Source organism: Oryctolagus cuniculus, chromosome 16 (genome assembly GCF_051225735.1).
Source record: "Oryctolagus cuniculus isolate XC-2025 breed Fujian yellow rabbit chromosome 16, ASM5122573v1, whole genome shotgun sequence".
NCBI classification, from domain to species: Eukaryota; Metazoa; Chordata; class Mammalia; order Lagomorpha; family Leporidae; genus Oryctolagus; species Oryctolagus cuniculus.
The window spans coordinates 2,631,241-2,659,186 of NC_142882.1; the positions used below are offsets into that span (position 1 = coordinate 2,631,241).

The window sequence follows — 27,946 nt, forward strand, 5'->3', positions numbered from 1 at the left end:
ACACATACTCCTGCGTGGTCAAGTGGCCTTGTGACACTACGTGCGGTGGCGATTCCCCGGCAGTCCCTGTCACCTGTGGCCGATTAATCCATGGGCCCCCACCCTGGGGACACGTGGCAAGGCCCACAGACCCAGTCGGTGTAACGACTCGGGGACAGGAGGCCCTCTTGGCAGGAGGGGGGCGGGGTGCCGTCGACACCCTACAGAGCACAGCAGCCTCCGCCAGGCCCCGGCGTCACCCGAGCGGGCACAGCCAGCGCCAGCCTCCTGTTGCGAGACTCACGGTGCCGGGGCAAGGGAGCAGGATTCGCCAGCGGAAGGGACGCTCCAGGAGACGGCTGAGCGGGCGAGACCTGTTGAGGGTGATGCTGTCGGCGATGGTCGGCAAAGGTTCAGGTAGCGAGGAGGCGGGAGTACACCCCGGAAGGCAGTAGCAGGGAGCCTCTGGGGAGCGCTCGGCTCGGGGCTCCCGGGACGGCTGGAGATGGGGATTTACAGGGCTGGTCCCGGGGGAGGGCGCCGCGCCACCGTGGAACCTCCTGTGGGAGGCCCTGGCGGAGCACCTTCCCCACGGAAGCTCCTGCCAGAAGTGCGGGGTAGAGACGCCAGGGAGACGGGTGGGCCGGAGTTGCCCGTTGCTTTACCCCAGCTGGGCCATCCGGAGCTTGGTCTTTGGCTATCTGCTGCTTGGTTTTCCCATAATGGCCCTGGACAAATGTACGCGTCACTCGTCTCCTCCGCTTGGCCTGGCTTTGGTTTGCGCCAGCCATCATCTCAGATCAGCCACCATCTAAGATTGGCCACCACCTCAGACAGGCCACCACCTCAGACAGGCCAGGACACCACCTCAGACAGGACACCACCTCAGACAGGCCACCACCTCAGACAGGACACCACCTCAGACAGGACACCATCTCAGACAGGACACCACCTCAGACAGGACACCACCTCAGACAGGACACCACCTCAGACAGGACACCACCTCAGACAGGCCACCACCTCAGACAGGACACCACATCAGGCAGGCCACCATCTCAGACAGGACACCATCTCAGACAGGACACCACCTCAGACAGGACACCATCTCAGACAGGACACCATCTCAGACAGGACACCATCTCAGACAGGCCACCATCTCAGACAGGACACCATCTCAGACAGGCCACCATCTCAGACAGGACACCATCTCAGACAGGACACCACCTCAGACAGGCCACCACCTCAGACAGGACACCACCTCAGACAGGCCACCACCTCAGACAGGACACCACCTCAGACAGGACACCATCTCAGACAGGACACCATCTCAGACAGGACAGGACACCACCTCAGACAGGCCACCACCTCAGGACACCACCTGAGACAGGACACCACCTCAGACAGGACACCACCTCAGACAGGACACCACCTCAGACAGGACACCATCTCAGACAGGCCACCACCTCAGACAGGACACCATCTCAGACAGGACACCATCTCAGACAGGACACCACCTCAGACAGGACACCATCTCAGACAGGACACCATCTCAGACAGGCCACCATCTCAGACAGGACACCATCTCAGACAGGACAGGACACCACCTCAGACAGGACACCACCTCAGACAGGCCACCATCTCAGACAGGACACCATCTCAGACAGGCCACCATCTCAGACAGGACACCACCTCAGACAGGACACCATCTCAGACAGGACACCACCTCAGACAGGACACCATCTCAGACAGGACACCATCTCAGACAGGCCACCATCTCAGACAGGACACCACCTCAGACAGGACACCATCTCAGACAGGACACCATCTCAGACAGGCCACCATCTCAGACAGGACACCATCTCAGACAGGACACCACCTCAGACAGGACACCACCTCAGACAGGACACCATCTCAGACAGGACACCATCTCAGACAGGCCACCATCTCAGACAGGCCACCACCTCAGACAGGACACCATCTCAGACAGGACACCATCTCAGACAGGACACCACCTCAGGGAAGCAGCTTCCCACAGAGGCGCCTTCAACGAGCCATCTCTCAGCCCGCGAAGCCTCCGGAATGTCTCCTTTTCCCCTCGCCTCCCCGATCCCGTCTCCCATACAGGAAGGCCGGTCCACGAGGAGACACTTGAGAGACTGGGCTGGACGGGGACAAGCCTCGAACGTCCAGCTCGGTCTGAATGGTTACGACAAAGCCGGAGGCCTGGACACCCGTCTGGCCAACGAGCGTGGGGAGCAGGTGCCCGCGGCGCGTTCCTCCCGAGATGGCCCAGACGCGGCATTGCGGGGCGGCTGGGGGGAGCGGAAGGGAGGGGAAGAAAGCCCAGGCCCAGGGAGGAGCCACAGCAGGGGGCAGGGGGGCAGGCGGGGCGCCGGCGGGGAGGGGGGACTGAGGCTGGAGAACCCTGCTCTAGACAGGAGAGGGGGCCGCTTCCACCCTGGGGAGGGCCGTGGAGCTGGAGGAGAGCTGGGCTCGGGAGTGTGACCCTCTGGGCCCACACCACACGCTCACTGCCTGTGGCTCCCCAGACACCGCCCCAGGGACAGGCCCCTAGGCACGTGGGTTCTTCTAGAAAATGAAGAGTTCTTTTTAGAACTGGAAGCCCACCCTTTCACCGGCCTCGGTGTCTAGAATTCCACACACCTGTCCCCAAAGCGAGCGCGTCTGTTGCTGTGGCTTCTGAGAGCAGGAGGTGCGGGGCCAGCCCGCGCGGGGCTCTATTGGGTCCCCGCCAACCCGCGTGGTGCAGGCCCAAGTTTCTGTGGCTCCCAGCCTTGTCCTGCAGACCACCCCTCGGACAGCAGCAGGTCCCTGGGAACACGGCACTGCCTCCAAGACGGCCTGCAAACACAGGGAAGCAGCGGAAGATGGACGCCCCAGTCCTCTGTGGGAGACCCAGACGAAGCTCCTGGCTGCTGACTTTGGCCCGGTATTTTGGCCTTTTGAGGAGTGAACCAGCAGATGGAAGATATCTCTCTCTCTCTTTCTCTCTGTAACTCTGCCTTTCAAATAAATAAAATACATCTTTTTTTTTTTTAATCAGAGCTGGTGTTGTGGCACGGCAAGTTAAAATCTTTTTTTTTTTTTTTAGATGTATTCATGTATTTGAAAAGCAGACTTAGAGAGAGGGAGGGAGGGAGAGACAGAGAGGTCCTCCGGCCACCGGTTCACTCCCCAAATGGCCAACAACGCCGGAGCTGAGAAAGGCCGCAGCCAGGAGCCAGGAGCTCCATTGGGTCTCCTACATGGGTGCAGGGACCATTGGGCCGTCCTCTGCTGCCTCCAGGCGCACTGGCAGGGAGCCGGACCAGAGGAGGAGCAGCCGGGACTGGAGCCGGCACCCACATGGGACGCTGGGGTCGGTGTCGCGGGCAGTGGCCCTACCGGCTGGAAGCAGCTTTCTTAAGGCCCGTGCCTGCCCGGAGAATTCCAGCTTCCCGGGGGACAGGCTCCTGAGAGCCAGGCCCTCTGCCCTTCTGCGGGACAGAAGCCTCATCTCTCCGACCCGGCTGGACCTCACTCTTACGGCCTCCAGCGCTTTTTTGCTGTTGCTGTTAATTTTATTTACTTAGAAGGGAGAGGGAGAGCGAGATCTCCGTCTGCTGGGTCACTCCCAGATGCCCGCAGCAGCCAGGGCTGGGCCAGGAGCTCCGTCCGGGTCTCCCGCGTGGGCGGCGGGGACGCGGCTCCCTGAGCGCGTGCACTAGCAGGGAGCTGGGGTCCGGGGCGGAGAAGCCAGGGCAGGAGCCACACAGCCTGACGAGCGACGTGGGCGTCCCAAGTGGTGTTGTAACCCCGAGCCGAAGGCCTGCCCCACACTCAGTCCTTTCCAATTGATTTCCCCTTCTTCAGCCTCTCTAGCTTCTCCCCCCACCCCCAGGCCCTTCCCAACCTCCTCCGCCCGGCCGGATTCACAGCGGCCAGCGCGGGCGCGTGCAGACTCGGCGCGTCCACCCACGCCACGCAGTGTGCTTCAGCCTGGGGAAGGCAGGGCACCGACACCTGGCGTGGCCTCGTTCCGCGGGGCTGAATACACGGCTCACGGGGCCACCCCAGCAGTCCCCGGAGCCAGGAAGCCCAGTGAGGGGTGCCGGGGCTGGGGGAGGAGCAGGGGGAGTGTTCCGTGGGGCCAGAGCTTGGGTTTGGGGAGATGAGGAAGTGTGGGGGCGGGCGGCGGTGGGCCACGCAGCCACGTGGATGCCGAATGCCATCAGACCGTGTGGGCAGTCTCCCGAGTCACAGGAACCTGCGCTCTCAAGTCCCTGTCCCACGAACCCGGCAAGGGCCCCTTCTCCCACACCGGCAGACTGTGGCAGTGTGTGACCGGCCCGGCGCAAGCCCGGGCAGCCTGGGATCCCCACGGCTCTGGCCCGGCCTCGCGGCCCTCTCCACCCTCTTCTTGGGTGACCTCATCCATTGCTGAGCCAATTACCCGCTGACCGCTCCCAAATCGTGACCTCTCACCCCGGCGGGCCCGGGCTCCCGGCCCCGACACCCAGCCGCTCGCTGGTGCACCGTCCCCTCCGCGTCCCTCAGCGTCTCAGGCGTGCCAGGCACGTGGCCGGGCGCAGCGCTCCCCTAACAGCCCAGCCGGCCTCTTCCGGGGCCCCTAACTCACTGAAGTGTGACCTACCACGCAGCCCCTCGGGACAGACATCTCACCCCCGGGACGCCCAGCACCCGCGAAGCCTCGAGCCCCAGGCAGCTCTGTCCTCCTCGCCACCCCCGGGTGTTGCCTCACAGAGACCTGGCACCTTCCACTGGCCAGAAGGGACAGCGGTCACACGGCCGGGGGCCGGCACTCTCTGGATCTTCCTCCACACCTTGGCCCCTCCCCCCTCCGCACACCAGGCTTCAGAACCTGGCCCCCTTTCCCTGCCTTGACCAGGCCCAGCTGATCCCCCCGACTGCCACAGGGCCTTTGCACCTGCATCCCCCCCAAACACACACTTAAGGTCCTTCCCTCCAAACTGCACAGAGCTGACTCTAAGGGGCTTCCAGAAACACCGTGGCCCACCACTCGAGTTCACACGTGCAAAGTCTCTCGACATGAATTACTCCCCGTTCTCAAACACACGCCTCCACACACAGGCACGAGACGACCGGGAGACCCCAGGAGGTGGCGCACGCCTGGGCTCCACCAGGCCATAGATCACCGCTCGATCGGCCGTTTCCCTCACGTCTACACACTCTCCAGGGCTTTCCAATTTCTCCCCCATTTTAAAACATGAACCGCAGCAGGTGTAGACGGGTCACAGCCTCTGAAAGCCACTCGCTTACCGCCTCGTCGGCAGGCAGCGGCAAGTCAGCGGCATTTTCTGGAAAGCCAGAATATTCCCAAACATGCTAAAATAGGAAGGAGCGACTGCCAGGCCCTCAGCCGGGTTTTAGACACGCAGGACGCAGGCATCATAGAACAGGAATGCAGCTTCAGGAGAGGCGAGCAAGGTGCGACAAGCCGGGCTGTCTGCGCCGGGGCCTGCGGAGCCCCGGCACGCACGCCAGGCCCGGCCCCGGCTCCAGATGGCCTCTTTCCAGCCATCGACCGGGCTGGCATCTGAGAGCCAGCGATAACAGAGAAGGGAAACCAGTTTCCAGAGGCTCTCATCTGCAAGTGCCGCCCGCAGAGCTGGCACACGCCGGGGCACCGCCAGCCGAGGCACGGCAGAGGCATGGCAGAGGGGCCCACTCCGCGAGCCGGCGTCCGGAGCTCGGGTAGCTGCTGCAGGTTCTCCCTGGCTGGGCACTCACACTCGGCAGAGGGGCTGTCACACCAGGGGACTTTAGATGAATTCCCGGCATCTCCTACCCGAAAGCACTCAATCAGACAAAACCCACGAGGAGACCTCACAAAGTCCACGGTGAGGCAGGTGCTGTGGCCGTGTTAAGTGGCCGCTCGGGACGGCCACAGCCCGTATCAGAGAGCCTGGCTTGAGTCCAGCTTCCTGCCAATGTGCATAGCTGGCAGGTGATGGCCCGCCCACCCGGGAGACCTGCACCGAGTGCCAGGCTCCTGGCTTCGACCTGCCGAGCCCTGGCTGTCGCAGGCATTTGGGAGAATAAACAGGTGGGTCGAGGACCTCAATCTCTCTCTTCGTTCCTCTGCCTTTCAAATAAATAAATATTTTTTAAGTTTTCAGAAAGTCCATAAAAATGGAATTAAAAGTTTCTTTTCACACGCAAAAAAGTTTTTAAATCCATGCACAATTTTCTCATCATATGCATTTTCCATTATGGTGGTTTTTTTCCCCATTCGAGAGACAGAGAGAGGAAGCTCCCATCATTCTCCAAGTGCCCCCGACAGCCAGAGCCGAGCTGAGTCAAAGCCAGGAGTCGCCCAGGTCTCCCATGCGGGTGGCAGGAGCCCAGCTCCCTGTGCCATGAGTGCTGCCCCCCAGGGCCTGCGTCAGAGGAAGCTGAGTCAGGAGCCGGAGCCAGGTGTCAAGTCAGATCTTACCTGCGAGGCCAAGTGCACCCCCGCCCGTGACCCCCCCCCACTACTAGAACCAGTCAGCAAACAGCACAAAAGAGCGCCAATCCCAGGCCACTTACTGCGTGTCTGGCTCATTCTAATAACGGCAAGGGTGCTCATGGTGGAGCACCGCCAGGCTGGGTGCTAAACGTCCAAGCTGTAATTACCAAACTCACGGATGCCAGGCCTCGAGCGCGCACGCAGTGACACCACGATGTCAACCCTGCTCGCCGTGCCCAGGGCCGGCACTGCCACCCACAATTCATCTTTTCCTCTCCTCCCCCTTCCAGGTGCGCCCAATCCGAGCTCAGTTATATATTCATTTAACAAAGCTGTATCGAGGGCCTCTGCGCTGACCTGTGGTAACAGCACAGGCACGAGCTACAGGCCAGCCAGGTTTCGCCGGGCCCTCCAGGCCAGGCCAAGCGCTGTCTGCGGCAGGGCTGCAGAGACTGCGGGGAACTGAGGCGGACGGGATCCTGATCCCAGGGGCACTGGACCGGGAGGGCCAGGGCTGCCGCGGGAGCCACCAAAGCTCAGAACTAACACGGCAGGACCTGCAGGGGGCTGGGGGCCAGCATGGTCAGAATCTAAGTGACCACCAAAGGCGGGGTGGGCAGGGTTTGCCGACAGCCTGGGAGAGAGCAGCGGGGAGCAGCGAGCTGACCAGGAGCAGGTGTGGGGCAGTCAGTGAGCTCTGCCCCCCCCCCCACGGCTGTGCCAGGCACATGTCCAAGTAAGTGAACACGGCCTAGGGAAGAGCTAAGCACCATCTAAACTCCAGAGAGAGAATGCAGCCGCTTAAAAAAAAAAATGCACAAGTCCACAACCCCTTAGGACAGCACGGAATCCTGGGGACCGCAGGGCCGTGTCTGGCGGCCGACACCTGACCTAAGCTGCCAGGATACCTCTGGTCCCGAAGCCCCGCCCCCAACGCGGGCATCTCACCCGGGGTTGCAGAAATGCCGGCGTGGACCTGGACCTCCCCCTTGTTAGGCTGGGAGAGGCGGGGGTCTGTCGGGAACAGGGCCAGTAGGGTAAACAAGCAGCGAGAAGACCCCCACGGACCCCCACGGACGTGTGATTCCCTAGTTCCTCCGGGACTAATTAATTAAGTCGGCAGTACTATGAGCCAATTCCAGCTCTAACAGGAGGTAAGAGACGGGGACCTGGCTGCGGGCAGATTCGACACTGTTAAAGCGCCGGGGGTGACACAGCCGCCGCCCAGAAAGCAAAGCACAGGCGGCTGCGGAGGGGGCGCTCTCCTGGGACTCAGTGGGCTGCCCCCCCTCCCCGGGCGCACCTGCGGGGTTTAGATGATTGGCAGGGGCAAACCTCTCCTGAACCCCTCGGGGATCACCCGGCCAAGGGCCAGGCATGGCTCCCGCCCCATCTCCCCAAGCTGTGGATGAGGGAGCCTGGGGAGACCACGGAGGTCAAAGGCCTTTCCCGAGGGAGGCCGCCCCACAGTCCTCACCCCGAGCTGCCCAGAGCCATTGCTAAGCTTGGCAAGCCCAGGTACCCCCTCCCGCGGCCGGGAGGACACAGGGCAGCGACAGGGAGGGGGCGGCGGCTGTCCACGCTTCGTGTCGTCATCATGACCGTCCCGTTTGGAGATGCCTCTGATCCGCTCCTTCTAGAAACTTCTGTAATGACCCGTCCTCCTTGTACCTACTCAGGGGCTGTTTTGACTGTTGTTGCTCTCGGAAATTATGACTAATTATTATTATTGGACTAGGAAGTATCTTTATTTCGACTTTTGTACAGACTTACGGGGTAGTATTATTAGCACTACTATGGGTCTTGGGGAATATCTCATGTCAGCTTCACTTTTAAAAAAACTTTTACCGGACGTGGGACTGGCACACACATGGGGGGGGGGGGCACGGAGTCCGGTGAGTCCGCACCGGGCTGCGCGCTGCGGGTCCCCAGCGACCCGGCCGGGCCCACCCCTGCCCCCGCCGCGGCCCGGCAGGTGGGGCCCCGGGACCCCGCCCGCCCCGCGGCCCGGCAGGTGGGGCCCCGGGGACCCCGCCCGCCCCGCGGCCCGGAGCCCGAGCTGGCGGCTGCGCCCCGGGAGGGACGCGCCCCGGGCCCGCCCGGAGCGCCCACGGGGCCGCCGCGCCGCGCGTGCGGGCTCTTTAACAAGAATTAGTTTCTTTTTTTTTTTTTTAAACCCACAAACAACGCTTTGGTGAAACTTTTCTCGCTTCCAGATCTGTCCAAATAGGGGAGCTGCGGGCGCGCCCAGGGAGCTTCGAGGGGAGGGCGCACCCGGGGGCCCCCCAAGTCCAGGACCGTGGCGGGGGCGGGGGTCGAGGAGCCCCCCGCGCGCGGGTCTGGGCTGGAAAGGTGAGGCGCGGCCCCCTGGGGGGGCCACTTTGTGGTCAGAGCAGCAAGGGCGTCCCGGGGGCGCCCCCAACGGGAGAGGGGGACCCCGGAACCTGGGGGTGGGAGGAAGAGGGCGTCTCCCCCAGCGCGGGGAGGCGGAGGCGGAGAGGAGCCGGGGTGCGCCGAGCCGAGGATTCGGGGCGAGGGAGGCTGAGGGTCGGAGCGAGACGGGGGGGGCCCCCGGGCGCCCCCAACTCGGGCAGGGACCCGGGCAATGAACGCGACCAGGGAGGGGGCCCCCAACTCGGGGAGGAGGAAGAGTTTCGCGGGGGTCCTGGAGGGCCCCCCCATCGCGGCGAGTCGGAAGGAAAAGCGGGAGACGGGCCCCCCCCCGCCTCCTAAGTTTTGGGAAGAGGCGACGGCTCCCGCTGAGTGCGGGTGCGGGGTCCCCCCAAACTCGGCGGCGCGGGGTGGGGGGGCCCGGGGTGCCGTGGGCGGCGGCCGGCCGGGGGGGTGGGGGGGAGGTGCGCTCGCCGCCCCCCGGCCCCTCGAGCGGGGTCCCCGCCGCCCCCTGCACTCCCCGGGCCGGTCGCGTCGGTCACCTGGAGTTCGGGCCGGGAGTTCGGGCAGCGGCTCCCGCGGCGGCGGCGGCGGCGGCTGCTGCGTGTTGGTCCCCGTTGGTAAGTAACAGTCTCCACGGCTACAGTCTCTATGGCGGCGGCGGTGGCGGCGGCGGCGGCCGCTCCTCCTCAGGCTCCCGCCGCCCGCCCGCCGGCCTCGAGCAGCCCTCCCGCCGGCCGCGCCGGGGCGGGGCGTTGTTAGCGGCAACCGTTACCAGGCTCCAACCGCCCGCCCCGCGCCGGCCCCGGCGGGGGCGGGAGGGCGGGCCGCCAGGCGCTGCGGCGGCGCATTGGCTGCCGGCGGTGTCCGTCGCAGGGGGGCGTTCCCCAGCCGCGAAGAGGGCGCGGCCCGGCCAATCACCGCGGCGCGGGGCGGGGCCTGGCCTGGGCGCGCGCGGCTGCGAGCGTTGGCGGCGGGCGTTGCGCGCGGGCCGGGCCGGGCCGGGCTGGGCGGCGGGCGGTGCGGGGCTCCCGCACTCTGGGGCCTGCGTGCGCTCCGCCGGCGCGGGCGGGTCAGGGGTCAGCACGCGCTGGCCCACGTGCTGGAAGTTTGCGCTTGTTTTGTACATAGTTAATTCTTCATGCATTTCACATTTTTCTAAGACTTTTATGCCAGACAGAAACTACGGGAAATTCACATTTTTTTCTTTGGTTTCATTTTTTTTTCTTTTTTTTAACGAGGTTAAAGGTCGGCAGACCGGCCTATGGGCCGACTCTTGGCTGCCTGTGTTTGTAAATAAAGTTGTTGTTGTTTAAGATTTATTTATTTACTTGAGAGAGGGAGAGAGAGGGAGGTCTTCCATCCGCTGGGTCACTCCCCGGATGGCCGCAACGGCCGGAGCTGTGCCGATCCGAAGCCAGGAGCTTCCTCTGGGTCTCCCACGCAGGTGCAGGGGCCCAACACTTGGGCCATCGTCCACTGCTTTCCCAGGCCACAGCTGAGAGCTGGATCGGAAGTGGAGCAGCCGGGTCTCGAACCGGCGCCCATATGGGATGCGGGCACCGCAGGCGACGGCTTTACCTGCTAAGCCACAGTGCCGGCCCCTTAAATGGATAAATTTTTAAAATAAAGTTTATTTTGCTGCAAAATGTTTGAAACTCATGCAGGTTTTTTTTTTAAACCATATGCATCTTTCATGCATTTTTGAAGGCCCCTTGTATACATGGAGTTAAAATTACTTGTTAGCATTTATTTTTTATTTGAAATGCAGTTACAGAAAGGAGAGAGAGAGAAGGAGGTCTTCCATCTACTGATTCATTCCCCACAGGGCCCCACAACGGCTGGGGCCGGGCCGGGCCGGGCTGGGCCGGGCCAAGGCCAGGAGCCAGTTGTTCCCCCTTCCCCCCTGCACCTCCCACGTGGGTGCAGGGCCGTCCTCTGCTGCTCCCCCAGGTGCACCTGCAGGGAGCTGGGCGGGAGCCGTGCTCACCCACCACACCGGGATGCTGGCCCCCGCGGGACACCTTTCCTAGGAGAAGGGGGATGGGGGAGGGAGAGTCTAGAACAGCCTTGGGTGCAGTCTACTGAGTGTTGTGCAGGTTTTCAGGACCACCTTCGTCCACCTGGGGCTCGGCTGTGGCTCAGCTCAGGACGTCGGGTCGGCCACGCCAGTCACTTCCTTTCCGCTGGCTCCTTCGATTCTTATGCAAACACCAGTATTTACAAGTCCCAGGTTGGGGGGGGGGCGGGGGGAGGTTAAGTCGCAAGGTTAGTAGTTGGTGTTAGCCACTACGTGAAAACAGGGGCTGGCCTTGTGGCACAGCAGGTTAGACCCCCTGCCGCGTCCCCGCGGCTCCTCTGCCACCCCAGCTCCCTGCTAGGGCACCTGGGAAGACAGCAGGGACGCCCGAGTGCAGGGCCCCCGCACCCACGTGGGACACGCAGGTGGAGCTCCGTCCGGCTCCTGGCTTCCGCCCGGGCCATCTCCAACCTCTGTGGCTACTTGGGGAGAGAGAGAGAGACCTCTCCCTCTCTAGGTGTCTCCAAGTAAAATTTCAAAATTTCAAATAAAATGTTGGCAGTGATTTCCTAAGTTGATTTTACCTCCACCTAAGCAACCTGCAGTAATCGATCCGTTTCGGTCAATTATTACTTTAGGCAAAAATACTTGCCTGGCGCCCCTGTTTGCCAGGCACCTTTGGGGACAACGCTGGAAATAAAGGAGTTTTTTTTTCTTTCTTCCCAGGATTCCAGAAAGGGTGATGTGGGAGTGGCTTGGGTGAAGAGTGGGCGGGGCTTATCGTCCTTGGCGCCGCCCAGGGCAACTCTCCAGGGGCCACAACCTTCCTGTTTGGCCCAAGACTTGGGGACTTTTCAGCGCCGAAAGTGGGAACTTCCCAGAGGCCGCGGGACAAGCTGGTCACCCTGAGGTGACCGTCGAGCCAGGGCTGGAGGAACGAGGGAAGAGCTTTGCAAGTCAACATCCCGGGGTGGAAGCTCCGGGAAGAAACAGGAAGCGGGCCGGGGGTGTGGCTGGAGCAGGGGCGGGGCAGAAGGTGGGCATGGGGGTGGGGGGGAGGCAGGGGGGGGGTTCTGATCTGCCCGGTGGCGAGTTTGAGGCCAGGAAGGCAGCAGGTGATAGGTTGAGGAGGGAGGTCCCTTCCGAGCCGCTGCATTGAGCTCGGCCCCTCCCAGCTTCACTCCCCTGCAGGTGTGTAGGACAGGCAAAGCCGTAGTGACAGAAGCTAGAGCGGTGACCGTTCCCAGGGTGGGGAAAATGTCCTGGAGTCAGTGGTGATGGCTGCAGAACCCTTTAAATACACGTAGGACCCCTGAGCTGTATGGGGATCCTAGCTGAATATAATTGGCTTTTTAAAACTCCCCAAGGAGCCGCCCAGCCCCGGCTCAGTCCCAGGCAGGCCAGCGTGGGAACCTGCAGGCTTGCAGGGAGCCAGCCTGACACCGCATCTGTGCTTCGGAAAACTCCACCAATCAAGAGCTCTTTGGGGCCGGCGCCAGGGCAGGGCAGCCGGTAGCAGCAGCAGCCCAGGCAGGGGTGCGGGTTCAAGTCCCGGCTGCTCCACTTTCGATTCAGCTCCCTGCTAATGAGCCTGGGAAAGAGGAAGATGGCCCGAGTGAGGATGTGCCTACTCAAAATAGGTCGACTTGGGGTTAGCACTGTAGCCCAGCTAAGCAGCTGCCTACAAGGCTGGCCTCCTGTACTGGACCACCGGTTCGAGCCCTGGCTGCTCCACTTCAGATCCAGCTCCCTGTTAACGCATCGCGGAAAGCAGTGGACGTCAGATCTAGTGCTTAGGCCCCTGCCATCCACATGAGCCACCCGGATGGAGTTTCTGGCTCCTGACTCAGCCTGGATGGGCCCAGCCCCAGTCATTGGCCATTTGGACAGTGACCCAACAGATGGACCATGTCTGTGTCTCTCTCTCTCTCTCTGGTACTCTGTCTTTCAAAAACCCTAATGGGCACCCTGAGTGATTGCAGCTGATGGCCCAAGTCCCCGGGCCCCTGCCACCCATGTGGGAGCCCTGGGTGGAGTCCCTGGCTCCTGGTTTTGGATTGGACCAGGTTTGGGTGTTGTGGGCATTTGAAAAGTGAACCAGCAGATGGAAGATCTGTGTGTGTGTCTCCCTTTCTCTCTATTGCTCTGCCTTTCAAATAAGTAAATAATCTTAAAAAAAAAAAAAAAAAAAGGTTGACTGGGCCGCCGTTGTGCTGTAGCGGGTTAGGCCACTGCCCGTGACATGACACCAGCATCCCGTATCAGTGCCGGTTTGTATACCGGCTGCTCTACTTCCAATCCAGCAGATGGAACATTCTTTCTCTCTGTCTCTCCCACTGTAACTCTGCCTTTAAAATAAATAAATATTTAAACAAAATAGAAAGTAAAAAAAAACTTAAAAATGTCGCCTTGCTGTGTCGATTGGTTTGAGCCAAAATGTAGAGAAGCCGCAGGTGCAGAAAAGGCCACCCGCTTTGGCTTTTTCTGCCAGAAAGATGGTGGGGGGGGGGGGCATGCCTTCTGCATTCCTGGGCAAGAAAACAGCTCTTGTCCGGGGGACCTGGGACTCAGCATTGCAGTAGGTCCCTCCCACCAGCTCTGTACCCCCGGATAGCTCCACTTCCTGGTAACTCCCCAAGAAATCCCTCTGACCTGCTGTTTCCTCACACATCCTACTGTTCTTTGTCCAAAAAGCAGGGAAATGTCTTGTTTGGACCATTTCGTAGGATCTTCACGCCCTGGGGAGGGCCCCCGTGTACGGGCAGGCAGGAAGAACGTCCCTATGCCTTTCTCCTGGGTATAGTCTTCTGCTGATCTGGTTCTCAGACCCGACTGAAAACTTGGCCGAAATTGCAAAGCTGGGATCTCAACCTGGACTCCTGTTTGCATCCAAATGCTTAGCCCCCCCTCCCCCGCACCTCCTCTCTGCCAGGGGCGTTTGCAACATACTTGCAGGTGCACCTGCTACTTCCGGAAAAATAACAAATCTAGGGTTGGGTGATGTGCTACAGTGGGTTAAACTATGTCTGCTCCACTTCCCCTCCAGCTCCCTGCTAATGCACCTGGGAAAGCAGTAGAAGATGGCCCAAGTGCTTGGAGCCCTGTCCCCACATGGGAGACATGGAAGAAGCTCCTGGCTCCTGGCTTCGGATCGCCACAGCTCCGGCCATTGCGGCCATTTGTGGAGTGAGCCAGCAGATGGAAGACCTCTCTCTCCGTCTGTTTTCTCAAGAGACAAAACCGCACAAAGCGACCCCTGACGATTCACTTGAGCAGGACTGGAGAATGGGGAATTTTCCGGACCTTGGGGGCACGTGACTCCCCGGCTGGTAAAACCTTTCCAGTCCTAGGTGAGCGCCTCCCTGACGGGCTGCTTCCACTGGACTGAGGACTTTAATTCCCTTCGCCATCAGAACCTCTGCAGGCAAGTTAGGCGGGGGGGGGGGGGGGGGGGCTGGGCTGAACTTGAGCAAGGGCGACACACGGGCCCTTGTCCCTGGGGAGGGGCCGCCCACGGGGGGGTTTAGGCTGCAGCACCTGCGTGCCACGTGCATCTTGGATTTTCCGCGTGGATTTACTTATTTAATATGTTGCGGCGCATTGCCACATTTCTGTGCGACGTGGAATCATTTCCATGGCAAACAGCGGTGGCGGCAGAGCCGCCCACAAAGGGGGCAGGATACGGTAACTCAGATACAGTTTTCAAAATTCACGTCTCCCCAGCCAAGGGGCTTAGCCATTTCTAGGTAACCAGTGAGGGCAGGCACGGAACGGCCGTCCCCAGGGTCCGTACTGACTGCAGAGGAGGGGGAAAGACAAGGAAGATGGAGAATTCCCAGAGAAAGTGACACACCTTGGGGGCGTGGGGAGGGCGAGAGGGAAATGGGTTTTTAAAAGTTAGGAAGACAGAAATGGATGGAAAACAGTCTATCAACACCTGCATCAGGTTTTTGTTAAAGATTTGTTTTGTTTTGTTTTGTTTTTTGACAGGCAGAGTGGACAGTGGGAGAGAGACAGAGGGAAAGGTCTTCCTTTGCCGTTGGTTCACCCTCCAATGGCCGCCGCGGCCGGTGCACTGCGGCCAGCGCACCGCGCTGATCCAAAGGCAGGAGCCAGGTGCTTCTCCTGGTCTCCCGTGGGGTGCAGGGCCCAAGCACGTGGGCCATCCTCCACTGCACTCCCTGGCCGCAGCAGAGAGCTGGCCTGGAAGAGGGGCAACCGGGACAGAATCCGGTGCCCCGACCGGGACTAGAACCCAGTGTACCGGCACCGCAAGGTGGAGGATTAGCCTAGTGAGCCACGGCGCCGGCCTAAAGATTTGTTTTTATTTATTTGAAAGGGAGAGAGAGAGAGAGAGAGAGAGAGAGAGGTCTTCCATCCTCTGGTTCACTTCTCAAATGGCTGCAACGGCCAGAGCTGGGCCGATCCAAAGCCAGGAGCTTCTTCCAGGTCTCCCACATGGGTGCAGGGACCCAGGCACTTGGGCCATCTTCTACTGCTTTCCCAGGCCATTAGTAGAGAGCTGGGTGGAAAGTGGAGCAGCTGGGACTCGAACCAGCGCCCCCATGAGATGCCAGTGTTAGAGGCGGCGGCTTCACCCGCTATGCCACAGCGCTGGCCCCTCCACTGGGTTTGTTCTCCGCAGGTTTGTGTGCTAGAAGCTTGGTCCGCAGCATGGCCATGGCCAGGGCCACCCTCATCCCCCAGGGCTGGGACGTGGGTCAGACCACACGACCTCCCCCACCAGGGCTGTGTGATCCTGAACACGTGGCCCCAGGGAAGAGCACAGGTCGCCTGTGCAGGACACAGGGATTGTCCGTGGACTTGGGCCACACGTGGAGCTCCCAACAGGGCAGGCAGCTGTCACAGCGGTTAGAACGCTGCTTGGGCCCTCGCATCCCATGTCTAAGGACCCGGGGTCACGTCCTGGCTCGGGGTCCTGCCAAGGTGCACCCTGGGAGGCGTCAGTGCCTGCTCCCATGTGGGAGCCGTGGGTGGAGCTCCAGGCTCCCGGCTTCAGCCTGGCTCAGCCCTGGCTGTGGCAGGTATTTGGGGAGTGAAGCAGCAGATGGAAGACTTTTTCCCTAATACAATGGAAATAAACGAAAAAAGGGTTTTAAAGTTCATGGCAAAGTAGAATTTAAAGAAAAAGCTTAGGGCCGCATCCCCGTACTGGGGGACCAAGTTCAAGTCCGGGCTCCAGCGCCTGACTGTGGCGTCCTGCTGCGCGCACCCCGGGACGCTGCAGCAAGTGACGGCTCGAGCGGCCGGCCCCCTGCACCCACAGTGGAGACCCAGGCTGAGCGCCCGGCTCCTGGCTGCAGACCCCCGTTCCCAGCCCCTGTGGCCATTTGGGGAGTGAACCAGCGATGGAAGACCCCCCCTGTCCGCCATTCTGCCTCTCAAAAACATTTCTTAAATTACTTTTAAAAAGCTTATTTGGGGGCGAGCACTGTGGTGCAGTGGGTTAAGTTGCAGCCTGTGATGCTGGCATCCCCTCTGAGCGCCGGTTCGAGTCCCGGCTCCTCCACTTCCAACCCAGCTTCCTGCAAATGCTCCTGGGAAGGCGGCAGTAACGGCCCAAGCGCTCGAGCCCCAGCCACCCCCGTGTGGGACCTGGATGCAGCTCCCGGCCAGGCCCTGGCCACTGCGGCTATTTGGGGAGTGAACCGGTGGATGGAAGACCTCATTCTGCCTGTGTCTCCCTCAGCGTCACTTTGCCTTTCAAATAAATAAAATAAATCTCAAAGAAAAAAAAAGGTTCATTTTGGTGAGCCCCCGCTTTTTCACCGATCGTATCTGCCATGAACTTTCACACGGCCTCATGGGTACAGATTTCAAAGTCTGGGGGCACCAACATACACGTGTCCTTTAGCCCCATGCTCTTGCAGACTTCTGAAGCCCCCCGCGGTTATAGCATTTGCTCGCGCCCCAGTCTGGTGCCCTGAGTGTGCCTCGCTCCCTCCTCACTGTTGTCTCCTCCCATGGGCTCCACCCTTTAACCCAGGGGTCGGAAAGCTGCAGTCCGTGGGCCGGGCCGAGCCTGCCACCTGCTGTCCGGTGTGAAACATGCTGCGGCTGCCCTCAGTGAGACAGTCGCCTGCGATGCTAAAAATAGTTGCTGTCTGGCCCTGTACAGAAAAATTTCTACTGCCTTCTGCGCGAATGGAGAAAGTAAAACCCAGGGAGGTCAGGCTTCAGGTACAGCTGGATCCAGGGGCTCCGAGGCTGCCACCAGAACCTGATCTCCCCTTACCCACGCTCCGGCTCTGCTTTCCCTGTGCTGGGCTCGCTCCTGGGGGCAAAGTGGCTGCCGGAGATCTTACCCTTTCAGCAGCCCAGTGTGAAGACATTCTCTTCTTTTTAAATAAGGTGTAGGAGTGTATGTGTGTGTCACTGTATGAGGACGTACATGTGAGTGTACATGAGTGGTTGTGTGTCTGAGTGTGTGTACGAACATGTGTGTGTGTGCACTGAGTGTGCACTGTGCCAATCAGAGGCGGAGAGGTGCCTGGCCACCAGCCTGGGAGCCTGACCTGGGAGCCCAGGTCAAGGTCACCCCCCCACCCCGTCACTCTCAGCTCAGGAGGCAGGACGTGAAGGATGTGGGTTGATAAAACTGAAGCCCTGGCGTGTTCACTCCCTTTGCACATTTGAACCGAAGCCAACTTCCAGTCTCAGGACTTGAGCTGTCTGCCTGAGAATGTCAGGTCCCCGTGCCCCCCGACCGCCTCCCCGCCATCCCCCCAAAAGGTGAGAGGACCCGCCTCCTTCTCGCCCGGGGGGCCACTCTTGGTGAACACACTGGCTCCGGGCATCAAGCCCCTCCAGTGCGGTGCCCGCCCAGCCTGGCGCAGCCTGGGGCCTAATTCCGGTCCAGCGCCTGGGTTCAAGTCCTGGCCCTGCTCCCGATTCCCGCTCCCGGCTACTGCAGACCCTGGGAGGCGGCAGTGCCGGCGGCTCGAGCACTTGGGAGACCTGGGTGGGGTTCTGAGCCCCCAGCTCCGGCCCTGGCTGTCGGGGGGAACTGGGGAGTGAACCAGCAGATAGGAGACCTGTGTCTCTCGTGGCTCAAGGCACAAACGCACGCGTGGATGAACGAACGATGAGTGAGAAGCAGACGATAACATCTGCCCTTGGAAGCAGGTCCCTGCTGGGGGGGTGGGGCAGGGGTATCCAGTGATGTCACAAAAGGTTCTAGAAGGTTCCGGAAGGTTCTGGAAGGTTGAATGGGGTAGAAGACCTATTGGAGAGGGGGGAACTGCCCACCTTCCTGCCCTCCCTCCACCACCAGCGTCCAGGCCAGCCCTGGAGGGTGACGAGGGCCGGGGAGGGGAGGGGCTGCCCGTCGGCCGTCTCCGTGGGAGGGGCAGATGTCACAGCTCCTGATGCCTGACCGTGGCCGCCCAAACCCTACCTCATGAAGAGGGGCAGGTGCCGGGGCCTGGGGGTGGGGCACGCGGTGGCGGGAAGCTACGGAGACCCGAGTCCCCATCTTGCCTTCAGCGCCCTTGTTGAACTCGCTTCTCCTCGCTTTTCAGTGGGCTGGAGCCGGGAGCGTTAGCCGTGTTAGCTGCAATTTCCTATTTTATAAAGAGTTTATTTTCATCTGCTTGAAAGAGCAATAGACAGACACACACACACGCATCTTCCGTCTGTTGGTTCGCTGCCCAGATGGCCACAACAGTCAGGGCTGTGCCAGGCCGAAGCCAGGAGCGCAGAATCCCATGCGGGTCTCCCACGTGGGTGGCACGGGCCCTGCACCTGCTGCTGCCTCCCAGGGTGCAATGCGCGCGAGCAGGGAGCTGGACCCAGACCCAGGCGAGACGCGCGGGAATTCTGCGTCTAGCCCACGCTCCCACGTCGGCCACTTGCCTGCGGCTCCAGAATGATGCGCCCTCGGGGCTCGCCAGGCTAACTTCACAAAGACGATTGTGTGGCTCGGGCACTGGCCAGGCCCCGGGGTAGGGGGCCACTTGGCAGGGGCAGGAGGAGGCATCGAAACGTCTCCCCACCCCGCACCTGCAGGGGCCCCGGAGCGCTCCTGGGGGACAGCGCCACCTGGAGGCTGCGCCCGCAACGCGCAGCCCCGGGCGGGGGGGGCGAGGTTGTGCGGGTCCTGAGCTCACGGTGGGGGAGGGAGGGGGGCAGCCCAAGGCAAATCCCGCAGCCACAGGCGCTCCGTGCAGCGCCTCGAGGGCTGGCCGCCATCTGGGGAGCGAGTCAGGGGATGGAAGGTCTCTCTCTCTCTCTTTCAAATAAATAAAATGAATCTTTAAATTAAAAAAGCAGAAAGCTGCATGTATACCGAACAACAGGTAATTGTTAGCAAGCATTAGGAGTCACCTAGAGATAATTTACAGCTTAGGGCCGGGAGCTGGTGTCGGGCACAGCAGGTGACGTCCAGGTGAGCACTGCTTCAGCTCCCTGCCATCTGGCACACCACCCCTCTCCTCTCCTGCTCAGCCCGGGGCAGGGACGACGAATCCACCCCGGGGTTCTCGGCAGACACGAGCAGTGGATGGAAGCTGGTCCCTCTGCCGGCCCTGCTCAGGGGCCTGCTCTTTGCCTTGCAGTAGTATGAAAAGCAGTCCCGTGGAGCCCGGGAAGCCTGAGCCCCCAGCGACTCAAGAGGAGGAGGCCGAGGACCATGCAACAGAGGCAAGCAAAACACCAGGTACGCTGGGCCGGGGAGGCTGGCTGACTGCGCCATCCTTGGCCCAAGCCTCAGGCCTTGGCCGAGGTGCCTGACCCTCGGGGGGCCACCCGACCACTCCTCCCAGGCGGGTGATGGACAGTGTAGGGCGGGGCCTCCTTTGCGCAGTGTCCAGCCCCTGCTGCTCCACGTGCACGCAGTGTGGCCACAGCGGTGCGCACACGGCCGTGCTGGACCGAGGGGCCTCCCGTGGCCGCGGGCAGCCGCCTTCTCCAAGCTGCCCTTTCGCAAGGGAGAAGGAAAACCACCACTTAGGGGCAGGGGTGAAGCCACCGTGGGGGACGCCCGCAGCCCTGGCTTCCAGTCCCGGCTCCACTTCCAACGCCCCCGGTGCCTGCCTGCAGTCTCTCCCAGCCTGTGGACCGTCCAGCGAGATGGAGAGGTCCTCCTGCGACTCTCAAAGCACGGGCCGGGCCACGAGACCCCCATGACCATCCCCGAGTTCTTTCGCAACTCAGTCAACCGATTCGGCGCTTACCCGGCGCTGGCGTCCAAGAGCAGCAGGAAGTGGGAGATCCTGAATTTTAACCAGTACTACGAGGCCTGCCGCAGGGCCGCCAGGGCCCTCATCAAGGTACGGCCGCCCGCTGCTGCTCCGGCCCCTCCCACCCCATCCGGGGCCAGGCAGCAAGGCGACCGGGGAAGCGTTCGGCGGGACCCCTGGCCCTCAGCCACCCAGTTCCCCAGCTCTTATCTCAGTGTCTTGATTGTGTATTTGGAAGGCAGAGATGGAGATGGAGGGAGATGGAGAAAGACTGACACCTGCAACCCGCTGGCTCCCTCCCCAAATGCCCACAGCAGCCAGGGCTGGGCCAGACTAAGGCAGGAGCTGGGAACTCATCTGGTCTCCCACGCGGGTGGCAGGGACCAAGGCGCTGGGCGTCACTGCTGCCGCGCGTCCTACTGGTCACACAGACTGACCTCCACACGCCCGGGATGCGTCCCAGGGACCGCTGAAAGACAGTAGTGATGGCCCAAGGACTTGGGTCCAGGGCGCCCACAGAGGAGACCAGGATGGAGCTCCCGGCTCCAGCCTGGCCCAACCCTGGCCGCTGCAGCCGTTTGGAGAGTAAGCCAGCAGATGGAAGCCTTCTCTCTCTCTCTCTCTCTCTCTCTCTCTGCCTTTCAAATAAATAGCAAATGCATAAATAATGCTTTTATAAAAGAGACATACATCAGTCTACACATCACTGGAGATTCACTCTGTCTGCACCAGTGGTGTCTCAGTCTCAGGTGTCGGCACACTGACGCCTTCCGTTAGATTCTTGGCCAGCCTCGCAGCCTGGGATGAGGGGTGGGGGGATCAGACGCCCCCACAACGGGCCGGCAGAGGGGGAAGCAGCCCGGGACGAGGGTGGGGGCCCAGACGTGACGGCGCGCCCCTGCCTCTGCTTCCCTCGCAGCTGGGCTTGGAGCGCTTCCACGGCGTCGGGATCCTGGGATTCAACTCCACGCAGTGGTCCGTGGCCGCCCTTGGCGCCATCCTAGCAGGGTAAGGCGGCCCTGCCCCGGGCCGAACAGCAGGGCACTGCCGTCCCAGAGACACTGGGCTGGGCAGGGGGTCTCAGACTCAGAAGTAAAAAGGCAAAAATCTCCGAGCAGCACTCGCCACTGGCCCCGGGGAACTGCTGGTGAAGAGCCCCCGGGGACGCCTCCAGCAGCTGAGTGGTGGCTAAGACTCCCTTGCTGTGGGACCCTGAGCAGGCAACACTGCTGGCCTGGCCCCTGCTTTCGTCTTCTGTAAAACGGGGTGCTGTCAGTGTCCCCAGGACGACTGACATCATGCCAGTCTCATCATTCCGGGTTTCATCACTGTTAAGTTGTGGAAGCCGGCGCCGCGGCTCACTAGGCTAATCCTCCGCCTTGCAGCGCCGGCACACCGGGTTCTAGTCCTGGTCGGGGCATCGGATTCTGTCCCGGTTGCCCCTCTTCCAGGCCAGCTCTCTGCTGTGGCCCGGGAGTGCAGTGGAGGATGGCCCAAGTGCTTGGGCCCTGCACCCCATGGGAGACCAGGAGAAGCACCTGGCTCCTGCCATCGGATCAGCGCGGTGCGCCGGTTGCAGCGGCCATTGGAGGTGAACCAAACGGCAAAGGAAGACCTTTCTCTCTGTCTCTCTCTCTCACTGTCCACTCTGCCTGTCAAAAAATAAAAAAAGAAAACAAACAAACAAAAAAAACCACTGTTAAGTTGTGGGGCAAGGGGACTGCAAACTCAGAATTTGCCTGGGACCCTCCCCCCTTCTCTGGGCTTCCGGGCCACTCTCACCCGGAGGCGTGCGTTGCGGGGGCGCACACCTGCGTGCGTTTTCTCTTTCCAGGGGCCTCTGTGTTGGTATTTACGCCACCAACTCTGCTGAGGCTTGTCAGTACGTCATCGCCGATGCCAAGGTGAACATCTTGCTGGTTGAAAATGACCAACAGTTACGGAAAATCCTTTCGGTAAAGCCCAACCCGACACCGGCAGCCAGGCCGCCCCCGGGGGGACCGCGGGGCTCCAGCCAGGTGTCTTCCGGCTCCCGCGCGATGCTGGTGACAGAGTGGGCCCATGGTAGCCCCCGGGGAAGCTGCTTTCGGGGCGCAGAGGGTGGAGGGGGAGTTTCAGTTTCCGCTTTTTTTTTTTTTTTTTTTTTTTTTTTTTTTTTGACAGGCAGAGTGGACAGTGAGAGAGAGAGACAGAGAGAAAGGTCTTCCTTTGCCGTTGGTTCACCCTCCAATGGCCGCCGCTGCAGCCGGCGCACCGCGCTGATCCGATGGCAGGAGCCAGGATCCAGGTGCTTTTCCTGGTCTCCCATGGGGTGCAGGGCCCAAGCACCTGGGCCATCCTCCACTGCACTCCCTGGCCATAGCAGAGAGCTGGCCTGGAAGAGGGGCAACCGGGACAGAATCCGGCGCCCCGACCGGGACTAGAACCCGGTGTGCCGGCGCCGCAAGGTGGAGGATTAGCCTATTGAGCCACGGCGCCGGCCTGGGTGTGTGATTTTATGTTTGAGATTTATTTATCTGAAAGACAGAGTTACAGAGAGGGGTAGAGCCAGAGAGAGAGAGAGAGAGAAAGAGCCAGAGAGAGAGAGAGAGAGAGAGAGAGATCTTCCATCCGCTGGTTCACTCCCCAGATGGCCACAATGGCCGGAGCTGCGCTGATCTGAAGCCAGGAGCTTCCTCCAGGTCTCCCACGCAGGTGCAGGGGCCCAAGCACTTGGGCCATCTTCCACTGCTTTCCCAGGCCATAGCAGAGAGCCGGATTGGAAGAGGGGCAGCCGGGACAGGAACCGGTGCCCGTATGGGATGCCGGCGCTGCAGGCAGAGGCCGAGCCTAATGTGCCATTGCGCCGGCCCTGCTGATGTTTTAAATCTCAGCCTGGAATCCCAGTTCATCATTTTTTTTCGCTCTGCGGTAAAACTTTAGGGTGAGGTTTCTTTGTACGTGGTGAAAGCTGGCTCCTCTCTGACTTCTTTCATTTTTTAAAAGATTTATTTATTTGGAAGAGCAACAGAGAGACAGATAGCTGGGGCTAGGTCAGGCTGGAGCCAGGAACCAGGCGCTCCCACAGGGTCCCCACGTGGCTGGTGCGGCCAATGCCGGCTCCATCCTGGGGCCTGTTCTATGCTGGGACCCCCGCATTCCTTAAACACCCCCCTTCCCTCTGGACAACGCTCCTGCGTCCCCGCGCAGGGGCTTGTTCAGGCCCCTGTGCCACCGTCCCTCGCCCAGCCGCATCTGCACCCCCGTGTGCCTGCTGTGGACTCCGCAAGCCGCCCACAGGGAGCCCAGCTGCCCAGGATGGCCTGTGGGCTGTGCCAGGGAGAAGGCTGAAGACCCTCTGGCCGGCCTCCAGATCCCCCAGGCCTGGGGGGGGGGTGACAAGAGGCCCACCCAGACCTTTCTTGCAGATCCCAGAAGCCAGAATGGAAACCCTAAAAGCCATCGTCCAGTACAAGCTACCCATGAGAGAGAGAAATACCAACCTGTATTCTGTAAGTGTGTGGGGGCGTGGCCTTTCGGAGACAGGGGAAGTGGGTGGGGCCTAGCAAGGGAAGTGGGAGGGGACTCTCAGAGGAACGGGTGTGGGCCCAGGAGTGGGTGGGGCCATGTAAAGGAAGTGGGTGTGAGCGCAGGAGAGGGTGGGGCCATGTAAATGAAATGGGCGGGGATTCTCAGGAATGGGGCCTGGGCACAGGAGTGGGTGGGGCCATGTAAAGGAAGTAGGGGTGAGTGCAGGAGTGGGCGGGGACATGTAAACGAAGTGGGCGGGAATGATCAGGACGGGGCCTGGGCACAGGAGTGGGTGGGGCCATGTAAAGTGGGCGTGAGCACAGGAGAGGGTGGGGACATGTATGAAGCGGGCGGGGATTCTCAGAGGAGCCGGTCGGTCTATGCGCGCAGGAAAGGGTGGGGCGGTGGATGGACGCAGTCTGTCTCTGAGGATGTGTCTATCTTAAATAGACAAAAAAAAAAGAAGTTGGGGTGGGCGGTGGAACGTGCATAGGCGGCAGATAAGTCACAGGGGACCCACAGAGCCCCAGTGTTCGGGCATTCGCGGGACTGACTGCTTCCTGGTAGCACCGCGGCGGGTTACACATCACCTGCGGGACGTAGTCCACGGGATGTGTGTGGGCGCGACACAGGCACTGCACGGCCGTACAGGGGGATTTAGCGCCCGTGGGTCTTGGTGCCCCTGAAGGTGCCCAGGGCCACCTGTGTGAACTCTGCGGTCGCACAGAGCGGCGCGAGGTGGGGCTGGGTGCCGATGCCCTTCCAAAGGCGGAAGCTGGGGCAGGGCTGTGGGAGTGCCCCGTCCCGTGGGTCACTTCCAGGAAGTGGCAGGGCAGGCAGCAGACACCCCCGGGCTTCTGCGAGGGGCCCCAGGTCTAAGCCCCTCCTGGGGGAATCTCGCGTCCGGAAGAGCCGATGGGACGCGGTGTGAGTGGGGCAAGAAGCCTCCCCCGGCTGGCTGGCCACCCTCTGCTGTCTGCCGCCCACAGTGGGATGACTTCATGGAACTTGGCAACAGCGTTCCCGACATGCAGCTGGACCGGCTCATCGAGAGCCAGCGGGCCAATCAGTGTGCCATCATCATCTACACCTCAGGGACCACGGGCAGCCCCAAGGGAGTCATGCTCAGTCACGACAACGTAAGCCGAAGCCCCGCACCCCGGAGCCGGGGCTGGGGTGCAGGTGCCACCACCCCTTGGGGGTTGGAGAGCGCAGGGGTGCAGAGCCAGGGTTTGGGGGGCAGAGCTGAGAGACAGAGGGGTCTCCTATCTGCTGTTTCACTCCCCAAATGGCCACAATGGCCGGAGCTGGGCTGGTCCAAAGCCAGGAGCCAGGAGCTTCTTCGGGGTCTCCCACGCAGGTGCAGGGACCCAAGCCCTTGGGCCATCGTCCACTGCTTTCCCAGGCCATCAGCAGAGAGCTGGATGGGAAGTGGAGCAGCCGGGACGCGAACCGGCACCCGTATGGGATGCTGGCACTGCAAGTGGTGGTGGCTTTACCCGCTGCACCACAGGCGTCGGCCCCGTGAATGGCTCTGAAGATCGAAGGCATTAGTGTGTGTGCAAAGCCTAGAAACACCTGAATGGTGAGGGGCGCACGTGGAGGAGCACCGTTCTGTGTTTCGGGGCAACGCAGAAGCGTGGACGTTCCTATGGATGAGGGAACGCGGTTCGTCAGGAGGGAGTGTATACAGTCGTCCCACAGGGGCTGGGGTCCAGGCCTCCCCGGAGACCCCAGGTACCCCCGCAGGAAACGGTGCAGTGTTCACACAGAAGCCGTCACACCTTCCCGTAGACTAAACCCTCCCTTGACTCCTCCCTTACCTAACAGACGTCACTGCTGTGTAGTCGTTGTACGGCTTCACTGTCCCTTGTCCAAAATGCAGGGGACCAGAGTGGGTTTCCGTTTCGATCCACCCCCCGCACCAGATCTCAGTAGATTTGCAACTGCGTCATGAGCTGTCTTGGGGCAGCAGCCACGTCTACGCATGAAACTCACGCCCCTTCTCTCCTACAATGTCTTTCACGTGCCCGTTCCACGGAGTCAGGGGTGGAATTTTCCACTCGGGGGCATCCGTGTCAGCGCTCGCAGGGATTCAGAGTTTGGGTTTTTGCGTCAGGAACGCTTAATAATGACGAGAGAGAGAGAGAGAGAGAGAAGTCCGGACACGTCCAGCCTAGGTGCCATTGCTTCCTGCAAACGTTCGCAGCCTACGGTCGGTCGGCTCCGTGGATGCGGGATTCGCGGACACGGAGGGCCGGCTGTGCTGGTCCACGTGCAGGCCAAACCCGACACCGACAGGAGCTGAGGTCACCGTTAGGAACGAGCGAGGCGGATGCCTGCCTGACGGCTTCACTTACAGAAAGCGTAGGAAACGCCAGCTACGCAAACCACAGGAAGTGGGTGGGGCCGGCCTGGCGGGGCGGGGTGGGGGGGAGTCACGTCCTGATGGCAGGGACGGCTCCACGGGTGGGGACCTGGGCCCCCAGCTGGCAGAACCTGCACTGGACGGCGCCTCCGGCTGTCGTCAGGAGAACTTGCGAGTGTGTGAGTTGCATGCTCCGTGCACTCCACGCACCGCGGCGCAGGTTTCACACTTTCCAGCCGTTTTCCCGGGGCGGGGGCGCTGCTTTCCAAATGAGGACATGGAAGCCAGGCCAAGGTCACGCAGCAAGGAACACGTTAGCTGCAGGGCGGGAGCCCCGTGTTTTAAATGACAGAGCCCAGTGCTGCGCTCAGCAGGTTAAGCCATCTCTTCGGGGGCTACTTGTTCGAGTCCTGCTTACTCCACTTCTGATCCCGCCCCCGTGAATGGCCTGGGAAGGCGGCTGGGGAGGGCTCGAGTGCGTGGGCCCCTGCCATGCACGCGGGAGGCCAGGATATTGTTCCTGGCTCCTGGCTTCCGCCTGGGCCGGCTGAAAGGCGAAGCATCGCTCCCCGTGAAGACTCCCCTCGGCCCAGCACGCACATCGCGACCAGCTTCTCGGATCAGTGAGCTGGCCCTCCACTCCCTGGACCCTCTCCTGTGTTCTAGATCACCTGGCTAGCCGGGACTTTGGCCAGGGACCTGGGCCTGACAAGCACGCTGGGCAAGCAGGAGGTGGTGGTCAGCTACCTCCCCCTCAGCCACATCGCAGCGCAGATGATGGACATCTGGCTGCCCATCAAGATCGGAGGCCTCACCTACTTTGCTCAGTCAGATGCGCTCAAGGTAGGCACCCTTGAGTGGCCGGGGGGTGGGAGAAGGGCTCATTCACTGGACAGACGCCTTGCGAAGTCTCAGGCCTACGGAGTCCTCCCCCGCCCTTTTATCCTGTTAACAGCACTGGCCACAGTCTTGCCACTGTTACCTTTACCCAAGTCAGGGCATCTATGTATGGCTGTGTGGGTTGCACACAGAACAGCTGAATGACAGTAGTAGTAACATGTATGTGTGTGTGTGTGGATGTGGGTCTTTTTTTTTTTCCCCCTTAATTCAGGATTCCCAAATCGAAAAGGCTCCAAAAGCCCAGAGTTCTTGGCACTCAGGACTGGCCCAGACTGGCAGGACACAGGCCCTCATTTTATCCCGTTGGCGGGAATGTGCCTCTGTCTGACTGCAGGAGTATCAGCATGACGGATTCTAGCGCTTTCCAGAGCTGCTGGAGGACTGCAGCAAAGACGGAACAGGCCTGCTGAGGCCGGATGAGTCCAAACCCCAAAGCACACCTGGCCCCAAGGGCTGACGGGAGGAGAGGTTTTCAGCCTATTGTGGGAACAGTGGTGTCCCACTCCCAGCCTTAGGGACCTGCCTTCCTGGATCTCCAGTGGTTTGCGTGTGTGACATCATCTTTTCTTGATTGATGTATTTTGACTATTAAAACATTAGCTGTTCCTTTAGCTGGGGCAGGTGAGGCGCTGGCCTCCTCCCTCCACGCCATCCACGCAAGGGGAACCACTCTTAGTTCACTGAGCCAAGCAGTTTCCTGTAGGATTACATTTCCTGTCTCATACAACTTTAGGTTTTTCACGGAATTGGTAGTTGCCTTTTTTTTTTCCCCCACTGGGGGAGGTTGTGCATGCCTGCCAGTGCTCACTGGTGTTTTCCAAATGGTCAAATACCCACTGCTACTTATTTATTTCCGATTTCCTGCATCCTTCTGCCCTGGGCTGGACGGGCTTTTGTTTCAGACTGTCCTAGGTTGGGACCTCTAGAAGCAGGACCTGAGATGGGGGGGGGGGGTAGGGATTGTGCTTTATTGAGTGTGGAGGGGGCAGTTCTTGGGTGAAAACCGTAAGGAAGCACGGAGAGCCGGGCAGGATGAGAAGCCCAGTGAATTCAGCTGCATCTCAACCCCAGACAGACCCCACTGG

The 27,946-nt window shown here is 61.0% G+C and overlaps 2 protein-coding genes across 5 annotated transcripts in view; one reads left to right on the top strand and one right to left on the bottom strand.

Moving 5' to 3' along the window:
• The window catches only part of RFX2 (regulatory factor X2), a 71,689-nt gene extending 62,063 nt beyond the window's left edge, over window positions 1-9,626 (bottom strand). For 2 of the 4 annotated variants that reach the window (XM_089316199.1, XM_070058730.2), the window contains exon 1: window positions 9,406-9,626. The gene's annotated coding sequence lies outside the window, so the exon portion shown is untranslated. The remainder of the gene's footprint in view (window positions 1-9,405) is intronic. The other 2 variants (XM_070058729.2, XM_070058727.2) reach the window with 2 other exon arrangements.
• The window catches only part of LOC138845617 (long-chain-fatty-acid--CoA ligase ACSBG2), a 32,361-nt gene continuing 11,251 nt past the window's right edge, over window positions 6,837-27,946 (top strand). The window contains exons 1-8 of the mRNA XM_089316200.1: window positions 6,837-8,824; window positions 19,460-19,560; window positions 19,944-20,173; window positions 21,003-21,091; window positions 21,918-22,038; window positions 23,491-23,574; window positions 24,583-24,732; window positions 26,628-26,804. Of these exons, the coding sequence (XP_089172326.1) occupies window positions 19,464-19,560; window positions 19,944-20,173; window positions 21,003-21,091; window positions 21,918-22,038; window positions 23,491-23,574; window positions 24,583-24,732; window positions 26,628-26,804 (948 nt within the window). The 5' untranslated portion in view covers window positions 6,837-8,824; window positions 19,460-19,463. The remainder of the gene's footprint in view (window positions 8,825-19,459; window positions 19,561-19,943; window positions 20,174-21,002; window positions 21,092-21,917; window positions 22,039-23,490; window positions 23,575-24,582; window positions 24,733-26,627; window positions 26,805-27,946) is intronic.